Here is a 24,473-nt window from a genome sequence, read left to right on the forward strand (position 1 = left end):
AAGGCCTCCGGAGCGGAAGTGGGTCGCTGTTGAGGCGGCGCGTCTGGCTGGAGTGCTTCTCCGCTGCAGCTTCCGAAGGTGCTTCTAGCTCGAAGGCGTCGGCCCTCGCCAGACCAAACCAGCCCAAGTAAAGCCAGGCTTCGCGGGGAGGGAGCAGCAAGCCAGGGCCGGGCAGAGACGGGGTTCGGGCGGCTTCGCGGCCTGCAGAAGCCTCAGCGCCGCGGCCCAGGAGCCGCCTCGAAGCCAGGCCGGGCCTCCCCCGGGACCGCGGGCCTCCTCGCCCGCCTCGCCGTCCGCGCGGCTGCACGAGCCCGGGTCGACGCGGGCAACAGACGTGGGGAGGCCTCGCCCTGGGTCTCGGCTGCTCCGGCGGGCGGTGGCCGGCTGCGCTCAGTTAGTAGCATAACCGGGGAAACTGAGGCTGATCGGGGGAGGGACGCTTCGAAGGTCACTCGGAGAGTCGGGCAGGGCGGCCCAGGGTGCGGGGCTGTGGCTGTTCGGGGGAGACCTGGGCAGGGTTTTTGTACCCTGTTGACGCCGCCTCCTTTGTGTGCTCGCGCTGAACCCCCGCAGTTGTGGGCCTGTGGGTCCGCTTGGACCTCGTGGCGGAGCCTCCTCTGGGCTTGGGACGGGCGGGGCCCGGCCCTGGGGGTGCCCATCTGGGACCAGAGCTTCGTAAATACTCAGCTTCCGGTCGTTGGTGGAACCCGTGACTGCTGCGGCGGGGGCCCGCCCCTGGGCTGCCTGTAAACAGGTGCCTGAAGGTTAATCAGGGTCTCACGCCAGGCTCGGGACCCGAGAGCTAGAACTCGGTGAATGCCACCCTCCACCCTGACCCGTCGATGTAGGGGTAGAGCTCAGACCCTGGAGCAGCCTGGAGCTCCCCGTGGCCGTTTTTATGGGGGTTGCGCTTTTGTCTTATCCTTGTCTGTGCCTGTCGACGTTCGCAGTCGTATCTTTGTTCTGCCTCTGCGGCGAGTCCTCGGAGCCAGACTGAGGGTCTCAGCCCTGCAGCCCAGCAAGGCTGCCCAGGGTCGCACGGCCAGCTGGGTGCTAGCAGAGCACGTCCAGGACTTCGCTTTCCTGACGGCAGGACCAGGCCTTCCAGTTCGGTGACCAGGAGTTTGGGGACGCCTGGAAATGAAAGAAGACAGTGAAGGCATTTTTGTTGGTTTGTTTTTTCCGGTTTTGTTTTGTTTTTTAAATGGGTGCGGAGACATGCTGGCTTCTGTTTTATCTACGAGTTTCAGGTGAAATGGGTGCCTTCAAGTAGAAAGATGTGTTGCTGCCTTTTTGTATTGCCTGAACTTGAGCTTCCCACTCTGATTCAAAGATTTTTTTCGCCCCCTTTGAATACTCCTTAATATTAGCACACGTGTGAGGTCTTCTGTGTGCCAGACTTTCTGCTTGAGGGACAGCAGTGAACAAAATAAGCCTTGCACAGGCCCTCGTGGGGCTGAGCGGTGAGGGTGGGGAAAGAGAAGAGTTGCCTGAGGTTGCAGTCCATATTGTTAAGAGATGGGACTGGAAGGGTACTGGGAACCAGGTCACAAAAGGTGTTTGGTGTGCTTCCTCATTAAGGAATTCAGAATGTATCTGAGTTCTAAGCAGGGAAGTAACAGGGTTAGATAAGTCTTCGGAGAGAAAGGTGGTGTAGAGGTGGGCAAGACCAGGGGCCTCGGGACCAGTTAGGGAAGAGAAGAGTAGCTTGGACCAGGCTGCTCTTCACCGAAAGGCTGTTAGCAAAGTCCACATCCAGTGGTTTCTACCCCCACCGATTTCTGGAGAAGATGAAGGTACTGCTACTCAGTGAAAATATGCACAGGTATGCTTATTGGTTTGTGTGCTGGATAAAAATGGCTTGGTGTGTTCTGTGTGTGGTTCCATTATCTTGCTTTGAAATGATCGACTACTTCTTTCGCAGCCCCCGAGTTAGGTATCTATGGAGGATAAGGTGGCTCCTGTAGAACATTACAGGGTTGACGCCTACTGAGATATAATTCATATCTCTGCTCTTCTGACTGTTTTTTCCCATATAGCTTGCTTCCCAGTAGCACTTTGGGAGTTTAAAGCAAGGCATTTGGAAGTATCCTTTCTGAGGAGGAGGGCCCAGGGCCCGGATGCTGAGGTCAGAGTCCAAGTGTGAGGAGACAAGGGGTTGAGATGAGATGGAGGTGAGCTTAATATTTTTATTGAATTTAGAGAGAGAGGAAGGGAGAGAAAGAGAGTAAAGCATTGATTGGCTGCCTCCCACATGCCCCCTTCCAGGGATCAAGCTTGCAACCCGGCCCTGTGCCCTGACCAGGAATCAAACCAGCAACCTTCTGATGTATGGGATGACGCCCAACCAACTGAGCCACACCAGCCAGGGCTGCAAGTGTTTTTTCCAGGTGTGAATGGAACTGCACATTCATAGAATACCATATCATGCAGGGTAGGAAAAGCCTAAAAAGGTTTCAAAAGGAGGAACATTAGTAGCCTGCTGTACAAAAGAGAAATTGTGATGATAGGCTCTCCTGGAGTACTCGTTTTAAACCACATGGTCTCCTGGTATACCCAGCCTCCAGATAGCTGAATAAGTTGGCTGGTATAGATTTATTTGCTATGCACAGATTTAAAGTGGAAGAATGTCTGCTAAAGGACAGGATTAACTGATAACGCCTTTCTGTTTTGCAATCGTGATTGCAGTTCTTTGTGGTAGGAATGTGGCTTGGTTGTGTGGGGTTTACTCTAGGAGGTGATGCAATCGTGTCTACTAGTGAGCAGTCTCTACCACGTCCATCTCTTACAGATCCGGCCTGCCAGGGGGTTGAGAGATCTGTTTACATGTCCTGAAGCATAGGGAGGTCAGTCAGTTGCTCAAGGTCACACAGACCTACGTAGTAGCGTCGGAACTGCAGCCTCCAGCATCGGTCTGCCTTGGGGGGGGGGGGGGGGGGGCACAGGACCAGTGTTTTAGTAGATTCATACGGTAAAAATAAAACCTACGGTGGGGGCTGTGTGTTTCTTTTTCTTTTGAAGTAACATTTACCCAGGAGGGGTCTGAATATAAAAAGTCTCATAAAACTTAATTTTCAGTGATTGCATTGTTTTCCTGAAGACTGTAGTTCATGTTCCTGGGGATCCTCCCTTTTCCGCTCAGCCGGGCCTGTGGTTCTTGGGTCTGGACATTTCTTGTGTGCAGCACCTCACCTCTGTTTTAGCCAAATTGTTGTAGTTCTGCTGCAGAATTAAGATTCTCTTCCCTATAAGTGTCTTTTTTATTTTTATTTTTATTTTTATTTTTTATCCTCACCCGAGAAGATTTTTCCATTTTTGGTTCAGATAGAGTGGGGAGGGAGGGAGAGAGAGAGAGAAACATCAACGTGAAAGGGACACATCGAATGTTTGCCACCCGCACAACCCAACCAGGGTTGGGGACAAACTGCAACCGAGGTACGTGCCCTTAGCGGAAACTGAACCCGGGACTCTCTGGTCCACAGGCCCAAGCTCCAACTGCTGAGCCAAACCGGCCAGGGCTTTCTTTCTTTTTTCACTCCTCTCCTAAGGATATTTTTCCATTTACCTTCAGATGGAGGGGGAGGGGGAGAGAGAGAGAGTGAAACATCCACAGGAGAGAGACACATCTATCCGTCGCCTCCCACACAACCACAACCAGGACCAAGGACAAAACCACAGCCAAGGCACATGCCCTTGACTGGAATTGAACCTGCGACTCTTTGGTTCGAGGCTCTAACCTCTGAGCTGAACCTGCCAGGGTGGTCATTTGTTTTTGAGTCTCTCTTTGCTTCCTGGTGGTGACGTTTTTACTCTACCTCCACCCCCCAGAAACAGTCTGCCATCTCTTGTTTCTGCCATTTTTTTCAAGCATCTAATGAACTTGATGATTTAATTTCAAAGAAAAAAGTCATTATTTATTTCTCCAATATGTTTGTGCTATGGGGCTGCGCTAAGAGGCGGGCTGCTGTGAAAAATATTCGACTTAGACGTTTACAATATCAGGTCAGGACCAGCAGTGAGAGAGGTGCCTCAGTTTTGAGGTGAGTCTTTTTTTTTTTTTTTTTTTTAAACGTTGCTTATTTTTATTTATTTACTTATGTGCCCCGAGCGGGAACCGAACCCGGGACTCTCTGGTCCGCAGGCCGACGCTCCAAACCGCTGAGCCAAACTGGCCAGGGCTTGAGGTGAGTCTTGAAGGACGAGCTGGAGTTCCCCAAAGTGGGAGCCAAGGAGTGGGTGACTTGACATCATGGTACTTGGAGTAAAGTATTGAGTTCCACTTTAAATGCTTGTTTGGACACATGAAGTAGGTCCAGTGGACTGACATGTTAGGGAACCGTTTGAACATGATGGGGATTTGAGTTTTCAGTACCTAATTTCACGTATGGGAAATACTGGTAAACACAAAACATGTAGGCCGCGGACTGTCCACACCTCCAGCACCTATGTTGATTCTGTGCTCTGAGCCATGCCTGTGCACACCTGGTGTTACAGCTTTACCTGGTAAAATGCCATGGTTGTTGTAGTTGTGGACGAAAAGGGGCCACATGCTAACCTGACAAGCTCAGGGAAGGCCTGTGTGGCGGCCTTGCAAACTCAAAGACCTACAGTAACCACAAACGGTGGTCTGAAATTAAAACGTTTTAACCTCAAGCAGTTTATGGCAGATATTCACGTCCTAGGCCGGCATCTTCCCTCGCAAAAGTCACTCTTTACCTTAACTAAGCCTCTATTGTCTTTTGGCATCTACGATAACATATCTTTGGAATGTCAAAGTAATTTTCCTTTTTCCAGATCCCTCAAAGCACAGGCACCACTCTGGAAGCCACAAATCCCCTCATTATTATTGAGTTAATTGTTGACTGTTAACTGTCTGTTCCCACCTATGTAAAAGATGTATGTGTCTATCATTTTACTTTTCATCCAATCCCAGAGGTTTCCCTGATTTGCTTTCTCCCGCCTCCGTAATCTATCACCAGTGGATTTCATGTAACCCACTTACGTCTCCACTTTTGATTGTAATGTATAAAATAAGGTACAAAACTGCCATTCTTCAGAGCATTATTTTAATCCATTGAGATTTTGCTTCCTGGAAATTGTCGACAGTTTTGGCTCAAATAAACTCACAAAAATTCTTCACAGGTTTGAATGTTTCTTGCATTGACATTATGTATATGTGTTTCTTGACCGTTTAACCTGTGTATGTGTCATTGACAATGTTGTTGAGTGTTGTGCCTTTAATTCCATTTTTTCCCATAAGCCCTGTGGTTTTTTGTATTGGTTGGTGATTCTTAAGAACACATATATCTGTAATTGCAAATGAGGCCGGGAAGGTAGGGAGGGGAGGTTGGCTGAATGATATGAAGCCATGGGTAAGATCTTTTGGGGACTTAGTGGGAGTTTTTTTAGCTACTCTCTGAAGCCTTTTAACTTCCTTGGGCCCACTTAAAGTTCTTCCTGCTCTCCCCTGCCTTTTCTGCCTGTGTCAGAGTTACATCACTCCCTTAGTAGGAGCTGCTGGGAACCAAGGACATTGATGTGCTTCACTCCCTGGGCAGACTGTTGAAGAGCGGCAGGATGAGGGCATGGGTTGCTGGCCCAGGTGTGGGCTCCCACTGCTAAGATAGTGCTCTGGACACTTGGGTTGGCCAGCCCTTTCATAGCCTGCGTCTGTTTACCAGCCAGCCCACTGTGCCCTTGCCTGCTAATGGGAGGGAAAGACCAGCCCCCCATGCAAATAAGGGGTTCCCCTTGTGGGGTGCTGCTTTCTCCTGGTAGGTATAAGTCAAAGAATCTAATTTGCAAGCTTCGGACTCCCCCAGCCCTAGGGGGGAGCCTGCACCTTGGCTATTTTTAGAGGTTCTAGATTTCTCACACACATACCCTACCCCACCCCGTCCCAGGTTCATGGTTCAGTAGCTTCCCAGCTGACTCCCTCTGCTGTGGCAGCCTCCCTCCTTTCAGCCCTGTAGCTCCGGTGGCCCTGGCCCTGGGAAGAGGGGAGTTGCTCGTGGCCTCGGCACCTGAGGTTGATGTGCTCTGTTGCCCTCTGGCATCTTTCCAGCCCTGGAGGGACAGGTCCTTGGGTTCCACTGTATTGCCCCGGCTCCTGGCCCCCAGGAATTGCCTTATTTTTGTCATTAGCCCCCCCCCCCCCATCTCAGGCCACCACGACTGAAAGAAAACTAAAAGTTGAGGGTCAGAGAGGTGGAGAAGCCACCCAGCTTGGCTTCTGTGGTGACCCAGAGAAACCCTTCCACAGAGAAGTAGTTGTGGGACCAGGACGAATTTCACTCACTCCCAGCTACGGAGATCCTCCAAATCCGTTACTGGTCTGATCGCGTTGGACCTGGCTGTCAGAGAGTGAAGGTGTCCCCGGGCTGCAGGGGTTTCATTGACAAACGGGTCGGCCTAGCATTGGGGGCTGGGGGTTCTTCAGGCCCACCCGAGAGGCTGTGGAGAAGTTTGTGAGAGCAGCTGTTTTAAGAAGAGCTGGAGCCCGGTTGGCTTGGGCTTTGGCTGTGTTTGAGCCCTGGACTCTCGAGGACACTGGGGGCCGAGGACCCCACTCCAGGCAATGCCTTCCAGATGTCTCTGGGCTGTGCCCACTGCAGAGCGTCTCTGAGTGCTTGGCTGAGCCCGTCCACTTCGAATGTCTAGAAAAGGAGTGTTGGTTTTGTTGTGGTAAAATACAACATCAAAAAGACCATTTGACCCCTTTTAGATGTTCATTGGTGGCATTAAGTAAATCCATATTGTTGGATAACCATCACCACTATTCATCTCCAGGATTTGTTATTGTTAATCCTCACCCGAGGCTATTTTTTCACTGAGTTTTAGACAGAGTGGGGGGTGCGGGGACGACACATTGATGTGAGAGAGAGACATTGGCAGATTGCCCTCCCGCATGACCCCGACTAGGGCCGGGATCGAACCTGCAACACAGAACCATGCTCTTGACCGGGGATCGAACCTGCAACCCTTTGGTCCACAGGCCGACGCTCTAACCATGAAGCCAAACTGGCCAGGGCTCCAGGGCTTTTTTTCATCCTTCCCAGACCCAACTCAGTATTCACTAAACATAATCCCCCAGTCGCTGGCACTCATCACTTTTTTTTTTATCCTCACCCGAGGGCATTTTTCCATTTTTTGTTCAGATAGAGTGGGAGGGAGAGAGAGGAAGAGAGAGAAACATTGACGTGAAAGGGACACATCGAGTGGCTGCCACCCGCACGACCAACCAGGGCCGGGGACAAACCGCAACCGAGGTACGTGCCCTTAGCGGGAACTGAACCCGGGTCTCTCCGGACCGCAGGCCGACGCTCTAACCGCTGAGCCAAACCGGCCAGGGCTCACCACTCTGTTTTCTCTCTGGATTTGATGACTCTTGGTACCTTATGTAAGAGGAATTTTGCAGTATTTGCCCTTTTATGTCTTACTGCACTGAGCTAATGTCTTTAAGGTTTATCCATGTTGCAGCATATATCAGAAATTTCTTTTTAAGGCTGAATACTATTTTCATTTTTATCAGTACTCCTGTTTTGATAGATTTTGTTTGGAAAGCTAAAGTTTGTTCTCATTCTCGACTCTTGCACCTTGAGGCTTGGATTGCGGACAGGAGGGCGTCTCTGTACCCGGGCAGCTGGTCTCTAGTGGAAGCTGGAGGCCCCTGTGGGCCTTGAGGAAAAGGAGGGGTTTCCCGAGCGAGCGGCGAATCACTGAGCAGGGCGAGGCCCTTGGCTCCGGTCCTCCTTTCAGGCCCCTGAGACTGGCTGGTCGGTGCTGGTGGTGTCCTCAGGTCATAAGGTAAACCTGTGAAAGGCCAGCTCCTGTCTCTCCAAGCGCAGTCTCTGCCCTCTGGTTTCGCCTCATTCGTTTGTTTGGTCCCTGCAAACACCCGGGGAGAGCAGGGCGAGGCTGCTGGCCGCCTCTGGGAGTCGGTGCCGGGAGAAGCGCTGGGGCCTCGTTCCTCCTTCCCGGGTTGAGGGTTCCTTGCTCTTACCCTTGTGAGGGGAGCCACGGTTTCTGGTCCTTCTGCACAATACGTGCTCAGTGCTTAATTTACTGTACTGATTGTCTTCCACTTAGAATATATGCTCCATGAGTCTCTGCTAGGTCCGCCCTCTCTTTCTGGAGCGGTGCCTGACCCAGAGAAAGTACCTGCGAATATTCGTTGAGTCCGTCAGTGATGGGGGTGCCTCCAGGGTGCTCAGAATCATACTGAGCCCTTCCATTTAGCATCCCTGTCCCACAGAACAGCTGCAGGGTAAGTGGTGTTTCCCACATTAAGGATGGCAGTGCTGCCCGGCCAGTGTGGCTCAGTGGTTGAGTATCAACCCTGCACCAGGAGGTTGCTGGTTTGATTCCCAGACAGGGCACATGCCAGGTTGTGGGCCAAATCCCCAGTGGGGGGCGTACAGGAGACAGCCAGTCAGTGTTCTCTCTCATCGATGTTTCTGTCTCTGTCTCCCTCCCTTCCTTTCTCTGTAAAATCAATAAAGGAGAAAAAGAAACCTGTATGGTGAAAGATGGCAGAGCCGAGGCTCCAGGCTCAGGCTGCTGGCTGTGTGGCGCTGGCTGTTTGCACCTTTGTAGATCGTGCTCCCGTTTTTCTTGAGTACAGAGGCCTGGTTGTTGATGTGACCATGGCATGAAGTTCCATTTAAGAAACTGGAATAGCCCTGGACAGTTTGGCTCAGCGGTTGGAGCGTTGGCCTGCGGTCCGGAGAGACCCAGGTTCGGTTCCCGCTAAGGGCATGTACCTCGGTTGCAGTTTGTCCCCGGCCCTGGTTGGGTTGTGCGGGTGGCAGCCACTCAATGTGTCCCTTTCACGTCGATGTTTCTCTCTCTCTCTCCCTCTCTTTCCCTCCCACTCTATCTGAACAAAAAAAAAAAAAAAAGGAAAAATGTCCTCCGGTGAAGATAAAAAAAAGAAAGAAACTGAAATAAAAATTACTGTAACTTTAGGTGCTCATGCTGAGTACCCTGGGAGGGCAAGCTGTGCTGGGCATTGGCCCATTGCTAAGGGCACTGGGGCAGTACACAAAACAGTCTTCAGAATATTCTTGCTTTTTGCCCATCCAGTGTGGCTCAGTGATTCAGCGTCATCCCATGGACTGAGAGGTCCCGGTTTGATTCCCAGTGAGGGCACATGCCCAGGGTGTGGGCTCAGTCCTCAGTAGGGGGCATGCAGGAGGCGGGCGATCAATGCTTCTCTCTCACATCGGTGGTTCTATCTCCTTCTTCTCTCTCTAAAAAAAAATAAATAAAACATTTTTTAAAAAAGATTCTTTTCCTTTGTTTTTTTTCTTAATTCTCACTCAAGGATATGTTGTTGTTGTTGTTTTAATTGATTTTTAGAGAAGAGAGACAGACAGAAACATCAATCAGTTGCCTTTCCTACATGCCCTGACTGGGGATCGAACCCACAACCTTTTGGTGTGCAGGATGACGCTCCAACCAACTGAGCCACCCAGCCAGGGCAAAATATTCTTGCTTGTTTTCTTCTTCCTTTTTTTTTTTATTTTCACCTGAGGACATTTTTGCATTTATATTCAGATGGAGCAGGAGGGAGAGAGGGAAGAAGAGAGAGACAGAGACACATCGACTGGCTGCCACCCACACGACCCCAATCGGGGCTGAGGACAAACCGTAACCGAGGTACGTGCCCTTAGCGGGAACCGAACCCAAGATTCTCCGGTCGACAGACCGATGCTCCAACCGCTGAGCCAAACCAGCCAGGGCTCTTTTTTTTTTTTAAATTTTTCTAGGGAGAATTATCGATCACCTGCCTCCTGCACACCCTCTACTGGGGACTGAACCCGCAACCCGGGCATGTGCCCTGACGGGGAATCAAACTGGGACCTCTCAGTCCATGGGATGGTGCTCCATCCACTGAACCACAGTAGCCAGGCAAAATATTCTTGTTTTTTAACACCTGTTCTGTAATCCTACTTTTGAAATTCCATTTATGGAAGTACTTAAAATAACCTGAGAATGATCCTTTGGTTATGGTTTAAAGGGGAGCCATGAGCTAGTCAGTGCCTGATCGGCCGCCCACAAATGGGCGTTTCCCTGAGGAGACTCGGGTTTAGGCTTCTCCCTGCCGTCACCAAGCCAACGTGACAGAGTGGTTCCGACCAGCTCGTCCAACTGCATGGGAGACCGCTCAGCTGCTTCGTAATTGCAGCACCGGGTGAGAGCCCCATGTGTCTGCACACTGTCCCCTGCAGGAGGGTGCACGGGGCCCTCGGAGTCAGGACTGCTGGGCACCTGTGGAGCTTATGGCGGAATTAGCCTTGACTTTCAGGGGTGGTTTATCGGTCTCAGCTGCCCCCGCATGGTGTGAGGGCTCCTTGTGCCTGTGTGGGGTGGGGCCCCCCGATATCGGTGTGAGGTGCCGTGACAGTCCAGCTCCTAACCATATGTACGTGGACCTGCAGGTACAGTCATGTCCGCATGTACATTGCACAGATACGCGAGTGCCAGTGTCATACTGTGCTGTGTCACCCTCACACTGATAGGATGACTGACTGTTACATCAGTAACAACACAGGAAACACCAGCCCCACCCATGCCCTGTGCCAGCGAGTCGATCACCTCTGTCTTTCACACTCTGCCACCACCTCCAAGCCGCACAACCCTGTCCTGCCTGGGCCACTAAGTCTCCTGGCAGGCTGTGTTGTCTTGTTTGGTCCAGCGGCCTTCAGAGTGCACGGGGGGCACGATCTCTGGATGCACGTCTGAACGTGGCCTCTGTGTGAAACCTCCATGGTCCCCTTGGCGTGTGGGTTAGGGGAACCTGTTACCTTGTCGTCCTGGGCTCTCTCACCCACCGCACAGTACGGTACTTGTCTGGAAAATCCTCTGCCCTCTGTGTGCCCCTCCCACCTGCTGTTTCTGGAATAACCCCACACCTTTGGGCGCAGCTTCCGGGTCACTTCCTCCAGGCAGCCTGGCTTGACCCTCAGTACAGTTGGGCCTCTGCCTGCTTGGTCACCAGTAACCAGCTTCCTGGAGCCGCTCGTTGGCCTCATCCGAGCCCAGGCACCACCTGTTTTCTGCTTCTCCGGAGCCCGCTTTTGTCGTGCTGGTGTCTCCAGGTTCTTCAGGCTTCCTTTCTGACGCTCGTTCGTTCGTTGATCCTCGCCCAGGACATTTTTCCGTTAATTTCTAGACAGAGTGGATGGGAGGAAGGAGGAGACAGAAACATCAATGTGAGAAAAGACACATTGGTTGTCTCCAGCACAACCCCAACCAGGGCCCGTGATCAAACCTGCAACCCAGGTACGTTCCCTTGACTGGGAATCAAACCCATGACCCTTTGGTCCGAGTGCTGACGCTCTAACCACTGAGCAAACCTGATCAGGGCTGTTTCTGATGTTTTGTTCTCTTTATGGCTCTTCTCCCTACCTGGCTCCTAGACTTGACACGTTCTGCCATCCCTACCTCCTCCCCGGCTCTCTCTCCTGAGCCTTTCAGCTGCCTTTGGACCTGTCTGCCCTCAACACCTGCTTGTTTTCTCCCTTCTCTGGTCCAGTGTTGTGGGTACATCTGATGGCCCGGTGTATTCTGATGTCAGATGCCCTGGTTTACGTCCAGGCTCTTATGTATACTGGCTGTGGGCTTCAGGCAGGTTCCTCTGCCCTGGTCATCCTGAGCTCCCTTGCATGCGAGGTGGTGGCCGTATGGCACCTGCCTCCTTTTCGGGTGTTAGGAGGATTATGCGAGACGGTGTTTGCAGAGCGTGGCGCCTTGCACACAGTAGAAGTAACCTCTAAGTTTGGCTTGTTAGTTTCATTATTATTCCCATGGCCTCTGTCACCTGCATGACCAGGAGCCTTTGTAGTTGTCAAAGGCTGCCTTTTCCACCACCCCTGGCCTCTCTGCCCACACACTGCCCTTCCTCGTTCCCACACTGGTCTGCTGGGAATGCCCCTTCTCACTACACCTGGTGTGATCCAGCCCCTTGGTAGATTTCTCTAAGGCTAGTTTTCCAACATCTGTGTCCTGTGGCCACTGGCCCTTAACTGTCCCCAAAAGAAAAACAGATTTGGAGTGAAAGAGTGGGTGCTTGTCCAGCTGGTGTGGCTCAGTGGTTGAGCGTCGAACGCACACCAAAAGGTCACTGGTTTGATTCCCCGTCAGGACACATGCCCAGGTTGTGGGCCCGATCCCCAGTGGGGGGCATGCAGGAGGTAGCCAATCGATGTTCTCTCTCATCGATGTTTCTATCTCTCTCTCCCTCTCCCTTCCTCTCTCTAAAAAAAAACCAGTAAAGAGAATTAAAAAGAGTGGATGCCTGGCTGTGGGCCTTGGGCATAGGAGGTTGTGGAAGGGGTACTGTAGAGAGTGAGGAAACTTGTGGGGCCTTGGGCGTGGGAGGTTGTGGAAGAGGGGTACAGTGGAGAGAGGAAACTTGCAGGGAAGCAGTCTTACTGCGTCTGGTGGGTTGCAGGAGGCTGGTTTCAGAGGGCAGGGAGGGCATGCAGGCTGAGGAGTAGGGGCATCTTTGGGACAGTCACAGGACACATCTTTAGCAACCACATTGCAAGCCTAAAAAGTAAACCAGTCTTCCCGATTCTGAGCCACACTGTTGGCATAGATGGCTTTTCCCCAGATGTGGGACACTTCTTGGCTCAGGAACTAATGTGTTAGACTCCAGGAATTGTGGCGGATCTGGGCCTCGTCTTGTGACTCCTTCTGGGCTGTTGGGTGCCTCCCCCTTCTGTGCAGACCAGGTGGACTGTCTTTGTCCTGGCTGGACCTCTGCCCTGAACCCCAGGCCTAGTGGAAGGCTCACCAGGTGAGGTGTTGCTTTGGGAAAAGTTTGTGCTATTGAGAGAGCAAGTGTGGGCCGGCCTGAGGCCTGCCAGTAAGTCTCTGTAGAGAGGGACACAGTGAAGAGCTTACCCATCCAAACACTGAGGGGCAGAGCATGGCTTAGGCTCTGGCTCAAGCTCAGTCCACAGGGCACTAGAGAAGGGCTCAGCTAGCCGGGCAGTCCCTTTACAGGACAGGCCTTCTCCAGCCTCCATGTCCTGCGAATCTCGAACGTAGCTCTCATGCCTCCGTTAGGTCGGGAGCAGGTGGCTGGGTTTATGTTGCTGCATTCTCCAGCAGGAGCCATACTGGCACGTGAGAGGTGGGGGCCTGCAGCCACTCAGTCTGAGCATTACCTTAGGGCTCGAGCAGAGGGCTGGAGCGGTGGGGGTTGCTGGGGAAGGCAGTGGCGGTGTCAGCCCACAGCCTTTGAAACGTGTGTCCTGCTCCCTGTGCTCTCTGTGCTGGCCCTGTCGTGCCCCCAGCGGTGGAGGGGGGTGCTGTCTTGCTTCATGGGCGAGGAAATGGCCCAGAGAAGTTCCGTGCCTTGCCCAAGGTCGCAAGGAGGGGCGTGGAGGCGCCTGCTGCAAAGCCGGCTTGTCTGCATAGGCCATACTTAGGAGTGAGGACTTAATGGGGACCGGGCAAAGGCCGTTGTGGTCAGCTGTGCATTTTCGAGAGAGAGGTTGACTGTAGGTCAGGGCACCTGGGGTGGGAGGCCTGTTGGGGAGGCAGCCTCTGGAGCAGCACCGTCAGCACTGCCGTGGACCTTGTTAGAAGTGCACAGGTGTGAGCCCATCCCAGAGCTGCCGAATCCGAACCGGGTTTACTGAGCCTCTCCTGGTCAGCCTGCTGCCAGCTCAAGTTCGAGAACCACTGTTCTGGTCCTGAGCACTGTCACTAGGGACTGGGTGACTGAGCCTTCTCCTTGCTTTGACTCCATGCTCCAGGCTCATGTTTTTGCTTATTTGCTCCTGTCCACTGCCTCCCTGACATTGAATTGGCTGTGGTTGGCTGCCACCTCCCAGTGAAACCCAGGGCCCCTCCTTCCCCAGTGGCCTCTGCTCCTTTCTCTGCAGTTACCCCATCCACACTCTTGGTTCTTCTCCACTCACCCATTGCCAGCAACAGAAGTCTCAGCTGGGCACACAGGGTGAGTCAGGGTGGGTGGCTATTGTCTCCTCTACTAAATGGCTCCTCCAGAGAAGGACAGTGCCACCAGGGGCTCGGGGCTCAGAGTTGGTGAGGTCCCGTGTGGCAGTTTGATTCTTGTCTTTTCCCAGCAGCTGTCACAAGTGTTCAGCAGCCAGGATGGTGGGCAGGGTCCAGGCTTGGGGATCAGCGGCCTGCGTTCTGCAGGAGTGCGTGCTTCCTGGGTTAGGTGCATGGTGTTCAGCAGAGGCCCCAGCTGGCAGACAGAACCGGTGACCAGGAGCCAAGCTTAGTTGAAGGTGCAGGTGGTGGTGTTTATCAGCTGGATATTTTTGTTTTTCAGGACTTGAAGATACAGGAAGTCTGTGTGGCGGAATGCCTGTCCTAGCCAGAGGATGACTGCGCAGCAGGAATGAGCAGCTGAGAGCGGGTGACATTCCTGCAAACCTTGGTTCAGGTCACTTCCCTCTAGGTTGCAGCCAGAGAGTACCATGAGTACGGTGAGTTTCATCAGCTCAGGAGTTTTATTTATTTATTTATCTGTGTTGTTAATCCTCACCCAAGAATATTTTTCTATTAATTTTTAGATAGAGTGGAAGGGGGTTGGCGGGGAGAGAAACATCAGTGTGAGAGAGAGACATTGACTTACTCTTGCACAACCCCACCCGGGGCTGGGGATTGAATCTGCCACCCGGGTATGTGCCCTTGACTGGGAATTTAACGCGCCACCCTTCAGTCTGTGGGCTAACACTCTAACCACTGGCCAGGGTCAGCTGAGGAGTTCTTTTCAAGGCTAAGCAACCGCCTTACTCCACATGGCATATTAAGTAACCCCAGTTTAGGACCTTCCAGGAGTTAGAGCAGCATGCTTGTCTGAGGGGGGCCAGTGTCTGTGTGGTGCTCTGAAGGCAGGCGAGGGGTAGGGGCCGGGGTGTGGGATTCCCTGCCTCCAGAGCAGCTGTGTCCTGGAGCGGCAGGGCCCTGGTTCCTGTCCTCGCCCACAGCCCAGCTCCCCTTCTCCCCTGGAGCGGCAGGGCCCTGGTTCCTGTCCTCGCCCACAGCCCAGCTCCCCTTCTCCCCTGGAGCGGCAGGGCCCTGGTTCCTGTCCTCGCCCACAGCCCAGCTCCCCTTCTCCCCTGGAGCGGCAGGGCCCTGGTTCCTGTCCTCGCCCACAGCTCCGTTTCCGTTTTCCCCTCAGTGTCTTGTCTCTGTAGTTCTGGGTCCAGTGTGTGCATAGAGGCAAGAATCCTTAGAGCTCTCTGACCTTCAGTGACCAAAGTCGGTATGTCATGTAACTGCTGTAGGAGCTTCATCAGGTGGCAGAGGCAGCTCTGCTGTGGTGTAGCCCAGATGTCACCAGGAGCCCCTTGAACTCCAGGGAAGGTTGCCTAAAGGTCATCCTCCCTCATTTACTCCCTGGACAGCGTTGCTTTAATGATCTAAACTCCAAACAGCTGCTTTCGGAGCCCCACGCTCACTTCAGGTGGCTAGATGTGAAGCAGCCTGCTTTCCTTGCAGGTCCAGAGGGGCGGTGGGGGCGGGGCAGGATGAGGTTGAACAGCAGCTCTGGGTGAGCAGTGATGGAAGCCCTCAGCTTTCACTCACTGCCCTCCCTTCCTCCCAGCCTGTCCCCTGACCACCGCAGGCCCACTGTCGGGGTTCTCATGGAAGGACCTTCGTTTCCCTGGACCTGCCGTCAGAGCGCACATGACCCCCACCTGCCCTCATCTTACGCCGTTGCATCTCGCCCATGGGAAGTGCATGTCCTAAGTCTGGTACCTGCCCTTGGAGCCCATGCTTTGCTCAGGCAGGATCTGGACAGGCAGCACTGTAGCCTTTTATGAGAGTGTGTGAAGTCGGTTCAGATGTCCACAGAATGGGGTGAATAACGTAGGGGTGGTGCTCAGAGGTTCGTTGTTTTTTATCCTCACCCAAGGACATTTTTCCATATTTTGTTCAGATAGAGTGGGAGGGAGAGAGAGAGAGAAACATCGATGTGAAAGGGACACATCGAGTGGTTGCCACCTGCACGACCAACCAGGGCTGGGGACAAACTAACCGAGGTACATGCCCTTAGTGGGAACTGAACCCGGGTCTCTCTGGACCACAGGCCGACGCTCTAACCGCTGAGCAAACCTGCCAGGGCCAGAGGGTCGTTTTTAACTGGGAGCCGTGGACCCCTGAGGGCTCTGCCACCAGGAAGGAGGGAGCCATGAGCGACAGGAGGTCAGAGAAGGGCAAGTGTATGAAGTTTCACCAGATGCTCCACAGTTTCTCTACTGGGCCCTGACCTCACAGCCACCTCCTCCTAACCTGGGGAGTGCAGCTGGAGGAGGTTCCTCGATGGTCAGGCTGGGTGGGGGGGTCTGTCCCCATGATGGATATGACATTTGAGTAGGCTTCTGAAAGCTGCAAGAATTGGCTCTGTGAAGGTGGGGAGGCAGGCTGGGACAAGGCCAGGTCAAAGGCATGGAGGGGCCCAGAGAGCAGCCAGGAAGGGAACTGCTATGGGGGGGGGGGGTTGGGGACACATGACCACAGTGCCCATGACAGGGTGTCAGGCCCAGCACCTGCACTTTGGCCAGGGCTTGTGGTGGCTGCTCCCTCACTCGGTGGGGACCAGAATCCACGTGGGTGGCTGCGATGGGACATGAGGAGTTCTGTTTAGCAGTGTCTACTGAGAAAGATTTGAAGGAGGAAGATATAAGGACGACTTCAGAGAGAAGGGGTGAAAGTAAAGGAGCTCTATGTAATCTGGAGGCTGCTAGGGAAACCCATAAACATGGGCAGCAGCCTCACCGGGGCTGAATGTCGGCCCCTTGGGGCAGGGCCGCCCCTCACTGGAGGCTTGAACTACTGAGGTCTCTTCCTCCAGGCCCCCTGACGATGGTCCCTGCCCCTTGGTCCATGGGAAGTTGCTAAACCCAGCTCCTCAAGCTGCCACGTGACAGAGTAGCTGTCTGGATGCAGAACCAGGCCTCTCTCTTGCCTAGTGAGAGCTGAGCTTTGGGGTGGTGCCTCGGGGTCTTGTAAGGTTCTCTCTGACAGTGAGCAGTCCTTCCACAGCCCCAGGGGCAGGGTGCCCAGCATGGCTTGTGTGGCATTGGGTGTAATGACCTCTTCATCATTACGTCATCGAGCCCCACATCAGCTCCACGAGGCTGCTGCCGGTGAGGGAGTTACCGGCGGTTAGGAGTGGCTGCAAGCCAGCCGTTGGGGGGCATAGCCGGCCGGGCCCCAAGGATCAGGACAGGGCCCAGGGGGTGCAGGGGCCGGGCTGTATAGGGACGGTGAGGTGGCAGGCTCAGTCGGGAGGTTCTGTCACTTTGAGGAAGGCTGCAGGGGACAAAGTGTCGACTTGCCTTTCAGGACTGGCCAGGTTAGAGATGCTGAGGCAGCTCCTGGGCATGGAGGAAGGAAGGCGGGCAGAGTCGGCTGCAGAGGCCTTCCGAGGCAGGGCTCCCAGTAGCCCTGGCAACTCTGGTTCTTTGAGTTGTGGAGGCTGGTGATTATTAGGGGAAAACCATGTGATGGTTGGAGGCCAGATTTCCCGAAGGGAGACCTGCTCTCCACAGTGGTGGAGACGGGGAAACCGAAGGTCTGCGAGCTGAAAACAAACGGCTCTGAGGCCAGGTGCACATTCGAGGAAGGTGGGCCTGTCGCGGGTTAAAGGAAGTGGTTCCCAACCCTGGCTGGGGGGCTCAGTTGGTTGGAGCATCTTCCCGTGCACCAAAAGGTGGTGGGTTTGATCCCCTGGTCGGGGCACACTCCCAGGTTGGAGGTTCAATTCTTGGTTGGGGCACGTGTGTGGGGCACGTGTGGGAGGCAACTGATTGATGTTTCTCTCTCATGTTGATGTTTTCCCTCTCCCCGTTCCTGTCTCGGAAATCGGTTTTTTTAAAAAAAACTTTTATTTTAATTTTTAAAAAAGAAGGGGTTCCCGGCCAAATGCTAGCCTAGACCAGAGGCTTTGGTTGAATGTGTGTCACGTGCCTTGACAGAGTGCCCATCTGGCAGGACTTAGAGTCTTAGAGTCTGTGCTTGCTGTGTTCAGCATGGTCTCTGTAAACGTCCAGTGTCTACAGTCATGCTTTGGAAGGACCCCAGCTTCAGGTCTGCTCCCTGCTTCCTGCTCCTTCCTTTGCGCTGACTTTTTTTGTTCGTCTTGCTGAAATCCCATCAGTCAGGAGCTCCTGTGACTGTTTCTTTCCCCCAATACCTTCAGAGAAAGCGTCGTGGAGGGGCAGTCAATTCTAGACAAGCCCAGAAGCGAACTCGGGAAGCAGCCTCCACCCCTGAGATGGCCTTGGAAACAGAACCCATAGAGCTCGTGGAAAGCGGTAAGATCACCAGGACACTGTGACCACGTGGTGTCGCATGGTACAGCACGGGTGGGTGTGGGTGACCATTCCCGCTGGAGCAGTTGGTGCTCAACACTGCCACCTGCCAGCCACAGGGCCTCAGTTTCCTCACCTGAAACAGGTAATATGGTACCTGCTGCACAGTTGTTGAGGCTGAAATGAGTTGATAAGGTAGAACATACTGGACATGGGCAGGCTTAGACCTTGTCTTTCTGCACCCTGCAGAGTCGCACTCACCTGCATGACAGCGCACTGCCGCGTGTAGCAGGGCTGGCTGCTCCGGGCCGGCCACCTTCGGGACGCGCAGCAGGCCCGGGGACTGCTCCAGGCCCGCGCTCCGAGTTTGGAAGAGCAGTCCCAGCTTGCATGGCCGTGTGAGGAGCTCGGCTTTCCTCCTTGTCATTAAGACAGAAAACTGCCCGAGAAGACGGACGTGTGGCCAGAGCTGCCTGTGCTGGGGCAGCTTGGTATGGGCAGAGGCCAGGCTACATTTCCCTGCTGCCTGCTCAGGGGGTGGCAAGTGGCCTGGGCCGAGTCTCTTGACTCTGCATCTACTAAGATGGTTTTTATAACTCTGATACCCGAAAACTGACTTTAAAGAGAGCACCTAGTCTGAGATACATTCCGTGGGCCCTTTAGCGTAGCGAGGTTCGCAGTACCGGTCTGTGGTTTCAGTGCCACTCTGAACTGAGTCACAAAAAGCCTGGAGCCTGAGACCCTGGCCCACCCAGCCCACTGCCCCAAAGCTGGCGTCCTGGGGTCTGCATCCTGCCCTTCCTCAGGGGAGGCTGGTGCAGGGCTCCTACTCCTGTCTCCTGGAGGGCAGGGCACTTCTTGCCCTACAGGCACTAGTGGCCCATGGGAGTGTCGCCTTCATTTTTGCAAAAGGCAAAATGTATGCACACAGGCCAAAGAATGAATGGTTCTGTCATTTACGGTGCACAAGTACACGGACTGCTCTTCTGAAGAACAGGGTCGTTTTGTGTGCGTCACATTGGACATCTCTGATATAGTTTGGTTTTTATTCCTGTGACACTTAATACAAGAGAAGAAAACAATCTTGAACATGCTAAATAGATTACAGGTCACTTCCTCCAAATATTAAACAAATACTGTTATTTATTTATTTATTTATTTATTTAATCCTCACCCGAGGACATTTTTGCATTTATCTTCAGATAGAGTGGGGGGGAGAAAGGGAGGGAGAGAGAGAAACATCGACATGAGAGAAGACATGAGTGGCTGCCACCCACACGACCCCAACCAGGGCTGGGGACAAATCACAAGTGAGGTACATGCCCTTAGTGGGAACTGAACCCGGGACTCTGGTCTGTGGAGCAACACTTTAACCGCTGAGCCAAATCGGCCAGGGCCAAATACTGTTTTTAAAAATTCTACCCTCATACTATTAAAAATTAATAATAGAAGAAAATGAGTATAAGTCTCTCAGCTTATAGAGCTGGAGCTGTGCTCTGCCCTTCATGTGGGGCAGTGCCAGGGGCCACTGGGCACGCACTCTTTCCTGCCTCGTCCTGTGCTCACGTGGGCACCGCAGCGGCCCTAGGGCTCAGACCAGCTGTGGGCCAGGCCTGACCCACTGGGTGTGTGGGGATCCCCAAGGCCCATTGAAAACACAGCTGATGAAGGTGCAGAACCGAGGATGACTGGAAGTCTGGGGGCCAAGTGGCAGCCGCCAGCTTCCGCTGCTGGGAGGAGCAGGGGTTTCAGGCTCGTCTGTGCCAAAGTGAAGGGCCCTGAGCTGAGCAGTGCTGGTCCCCTCCCCGTAAGTCACTGCCTGTCCCCTGTGAAGGAGTAGGTGAGCGCACAGAGGTCGAGCCGTGTGCAGTGAGGCCACAGAGATGAAGGCCCACATATGTGCAGACATCCCTTCCCCGGCGGTGTGCGTCTCAGCCCTGTGCTGCCACTCGTCAACGTTCTGGAAGGGCACGCCCTGGCCGTCCCCCGAGCAGCGCTGCTCTTTGCCTTCTGTCCGGGGCTGTGCGGGAAGCCTGGGCTCTGTTGTGATCTTACCAATGAAGTGCGAGCGTAGGCCTTTCCTTCCCTCCTAACGTTGTTAAAATGCTCTGTTTTGAAGCTGGAGATGAAATTGTGGACCTCACCTGTGAATCTTTAGAGCCCGTGGTCGTCGACCTGACGCACAACGACTCTGTCGTGGTAAGCCTTGAGCGTGGGAGGTGGCCCCTTTTGACTGGGCCCCTGGCCAGCACCGAGGTCTGAAGGCCTGGGTCACAGTTTAGGTTTGTGCTGAAGAGACTTGTGCATTTGGTGATGAGCCCAACATAGGTGTTTGAAGGAAGTCACTTGTTGCCTGTGGATGAAGACCTGTATGCCCTTGACCTCCCCTCAGTGGGCACAGAATCCCTTTGGGCAAAGTTCGGGAAGCTCTTCTCTCTACACTGCACCAGCTCTGTGGCCCCGAGCAGGTGGCAGCTCATTCACTTTGTAGAGTGGGATGTGCCGTCTGGGATCAGCAGGGTGTTGTGAGGACTAAGAGGTGCTGGCCTTGAGCGCCTGGCCCGGGTGGTGCCCAGTGAATGCCAGTGTGCGCTCCTGGCTGGTGAACGGGAATGCTTGTTCAGCACTGCCAGGTCCCAGAGAAGCTGCCTCGGAGGGTCCAGGTACCTGGCATTACCGCCTGGTGCCTCGATTGTGTTGTGACTCCAGGGTAGGTGGAGCCTGAGAGGCTGCTGGTGTCTCCTTCCTGTGGCACCAGGTCTGGACTCTGACAGGGAGTGTGGCCCTCGATGGGTCGACCTGGGCTGGTCAGGATGTGGGGGTGTCTGGTCAGTCCCCAGGCCCTCTTCCCGGGACACCTCCTCAGCACCTGTGGGTACAGGGTGCAGTTTGCGGAGGCCGCGACATTTGATGGCATTGGGCAGGTAGGCAGCAGGTACTTTTGGGCTGGTGGGGTTGCTCGTAGCTGAGTCTCCCCTTGGGGCCCACTGGTCTTGGGTTATCTTGATGACTTGAGAACTTCGGAGTAGGGTTGTGCCGAGAAGCTGTGAGCCTTCTTTGGAAAGAAAGGGGTGAGGATGGGGCTGTCCTGCAGATCCATAGATCTGCCCTGAGTCCATGTCTGTGTTGTCCTGTCCCCATCCTGTTCCAAAGGAAAGGCAGCACCCTCACCAAGCTGTCCGACTGTCCAGCCGATCAGAGGGCTCAGGCGGCTGGCTCCCAAAGGGGGCAGCAGTTTCCCAGAGATGGGCTGGAGCCTGCTGAGCTGCGTTGGAGTGGGCGTGGCCCATGTCCCAAGGTCTGGTGTCACAGTTCGCCTGCTCATCCCTGTGGTGCCCTGTGGCTGAAGCCTGCAGCCTCCTTGCTGGTTGACACTTAAAATGATGCCAGGTTCTGCCCTGCCAGTGTGGCTCAGTGGTTTGAGCATTGACCTATGAACCAGGAGGTTGCTGGTTCGATTCTTGGTCAGGACACATGCCCAGGTTGTGGGCCAAATCCCCAGGGAAGGGCATGCAGGAGGTGGCCAGTTGGTGTTCTCTCTCATCGATGTTTCTCTCTCTCTCCCTCTCACTCCTGTCCCTCTAAAATCAATAAAGGAAAAAAAATTAATTAAAAAAAAAATGGTGCTGGGTTCTTATTCCATCTAGTGCTCGGTGTGCTGGGGCCCTGGAGGAGAGCCAGGGTTCTGTTCGCAAGACCCCACTCCCTGCCCTTCAGGCGACAGTGACTGGCCCCTGCTGCTGCTGGGCCCACATTGGGCTGTCCTAGGGACTGGCTGTTTGAAGCCTAGCCCCTGCATGCCAGATCCAGGGAGGCTCCGGAAACCCGAAACAGGCTCCCTTTCCACCTCCCAGGGCGTCCACAGCCCACTGGTGAGAGATGGAAAGTGCCCTGATATGCAGTGAGATCGTGCACAGTCTGCTTTGCATTTTCTCAATGCTTTTCTTTAAATCCTCACCCGAGGACATGACTAGAGAGAGGAAGGGGTGGGGGGAAACATTGACCAGTTGCCTTCTGTATGACTGCTGGGTCCCAGGATGTGTGTGTCTTTGATTTTTATGAGATTAAGGCCTGTTTCCCAAAGAGGTTGCACCACTGTGTGCACGCTGGTGTAGAGGTTCTTGTTACCCTAACCTTTGGCTTTGAGCCCATCTGACGGATGCCAAGTGGTGTTCCATGGTGGTTTGTTTTCCTGGTTACTGTTGGGATTGAACACCTTTCGTGTTTATCGGTGGTTCATTTTCCTCTTTGGTGAAATGCCTTTGAATTATATGTAAGGTGTTCTCTTTTACAAATTGTGTATAGAACTTTAAAAATAGCTGAAGAGCCCAGCCGGAGTGGCTCAGTGGATTGGGCATTGTTCCTTGCACTAAGGTCACTGGTTCGATTTCTGGTCAGGGCACATGCCTGGGTTGTGGGGTCAATCCCCAGTCGGGGGCATGCAGGAGGCAGCTGATCGATATTTCTCTCTCATCGATGTTTCTCTCTCTCCCTTCCTCTCTCTGAAATAAATAAAAATGTATTTAAACATTTTTTTATACATAAAATAAAATGGCTAAGGAAATTGAACTAGAATATAGCATCCCTTTTGTCTTTTTATTTAACAGTGAGTTTTTTCCTACTCATTTTTCCACTTGGTTTTCTTCCTTGTTCTTTTTTTTTTTTTTTTTAAGGAATTTTAAAATAAGTTCTAAATATGAGCTTACCATATGTTATATTTTGTACCTTCTACTCAGAGAGAGACTTGTCTTTCCTTTTTTGGCTTATATACAGAGGTTTTTAATTTTAACGTAGTTGGATTTATCTGTGGGTTGTTGGTTTTTTTTTTGTTTTTGGGAAAATCTCATTGTAAAAATATGTTCTAAAAGTTTTACTGTTTTGACTTTCACATTTAGGTTTATAGTCACATGAATTGACTTGTGTATGGTTCTAGATGGGGGTCTTTGAATACCTCTCTTTAAAGTTTGATAATGTTCCCTGTGGTGGTTTTGCAAGTCTTTTTAGATTTATTCCTTTGTACATACTATTTTAGTTTGCTGTTGAAAGTAGTGTTTTCTTGTTTTTATCCGCACCCAAGGACATCCTTACTGATTGTAGAAAGTGGGGAAGGGAGAAAGACATCGATGTAGAAGAGAATATTGATTGGCTGTCTTTGTTTTGTGCCCTGACCTGGAATTGAACCAAAACCTTTCAGTACACGGGACAGTGCTCCAACCAACTGAGCCACACCAACCAGAGCAGAAAACGGTGTTTTAAAGTTCCCTTTTTTTTCGATCTGAATGAAAATGGTGACATTCTTGTCTCCAAATCTGAAAGAATCCTTTCAAAGTCTCACCATTAATAGACCTCGGAGCTGTAGGGTGTCTGTCTGTCTGTTTACACCCTTTATCAGATTGCAGGTTTCATCTAGGGATTCAACGTCTAATGATGATTCCCCTTCATGTATTGAAGTGGAGAATTGAATTGGTTTCTAGTCTCAAGCAAATTTAACATTGACATTATCTTTTCATATATTGCGGGATTCAGTTTGCTAGTATTTTATCTGTTTTATTTTTGCTTTTTTTTTTTAATCCTTACCTGAGAACATTTTTCCATTCCTGCTCAGATAGAGTGGGAGGGAGAGAGAGAGAGTGAGAGAAACATCGACGTGAAAGGGACACATCGAGTGGCCGCCACCCGCATGACCCAACCAGGGCTGGGGCACAAACTGCAACCGAGGTACATGCCCTTAGCGGGAACCGAACCAGGGTCTCTCCGGACCGCAGGCTGACGCTCTAACCACTGAGCCAAACCGGCCAGGGCTTTGCATTTATTTTTATGAATACTATTGGTTGGTCTGTAATTTTTTTTTCATATACGTTGCTTATAGAGTTTTGGTATCAGGATATTGGTATCTATATAAAGTGAGTAGAGTCTCCCTTTTGTCTGTTCTGCAGATGATTTTGCCCTATTGGAATTATTTCTTTCCTGAATGTTTGGTAGGACTCTATAGTGATGGTACCTGACCCAAAGTTTTAATAATTATAGTTTTTTAGGAATTTGTCAATTTCATCTCAAATTTTTACCTTTTTTTAAATCCTCACCCGAGGATATTTTTCCATTGATTTTTTTTAGATGGAGTAGGAAGGAGGGAGAGAGACAGAAACATCGATGTGAGAGACA

At 52.5% G+C, this 24,473-nt stretch overlaps 1 protein-coding gene across 6 annotated transcripts in view; it reads left to right on the forward strand.

The window, feature by feature from the left end:
- RNF4 (ring finger protein 4) overlaps positions 1 to 24,473 on the forward strand; it is a 32,518-nt gene continuing 8,045 nt past the window's right edge. Inside the window, exons 1-5 of one of the 6 annotated variants that reach the window (XM_036260842.1) lie at positions 1 to 127; positions 14,318 to 14,474; positions 15,599 to 15,883; positions 18,200 to 18,314; positions 20,431 to 20,510. In XM_036260842.1, the coding sequence (XP_036116735.1) occupies positions 18,275 to 18,314; positions 20,431 to 20,510 (120 nt within the window). In that variant the 5' untranslated portion in view covers positions 1 to 127; positions 14,318 to 14,474; positions 15,599 to 15,883; positions 18,200 to 18,274. Of the gene's footprint in view, positions 128 to 14,317; positions 14,475 to 15,598; positions 15,884 to 16,084; positions 16,201 to 18,199; positions 18,315 to 20,430; positions 20,511 to 24,473 lie in introns of those variants that run through there. The other 5 variants (XM_036260850.1, XM_036260813.1, XM_036260832.1 and 2 more) reach the window with 5 other exon arrangements.

Source organism: Molossus molossus, unplaced genomic scaffold (assembly GCF_014108415.1).
Source record: "Molossus molossus isolate mMolMol1 unplaced genomic scaffold, mMolMol1.p scaffold_m16_p_1, whole genome shotgun sequence".
Taxonomy (NCBI): Eukaryota; Metazoa; Chordata; class Mammalia; order Chiroptera; family Molossidae; genus Molossus; species Molossus molossus.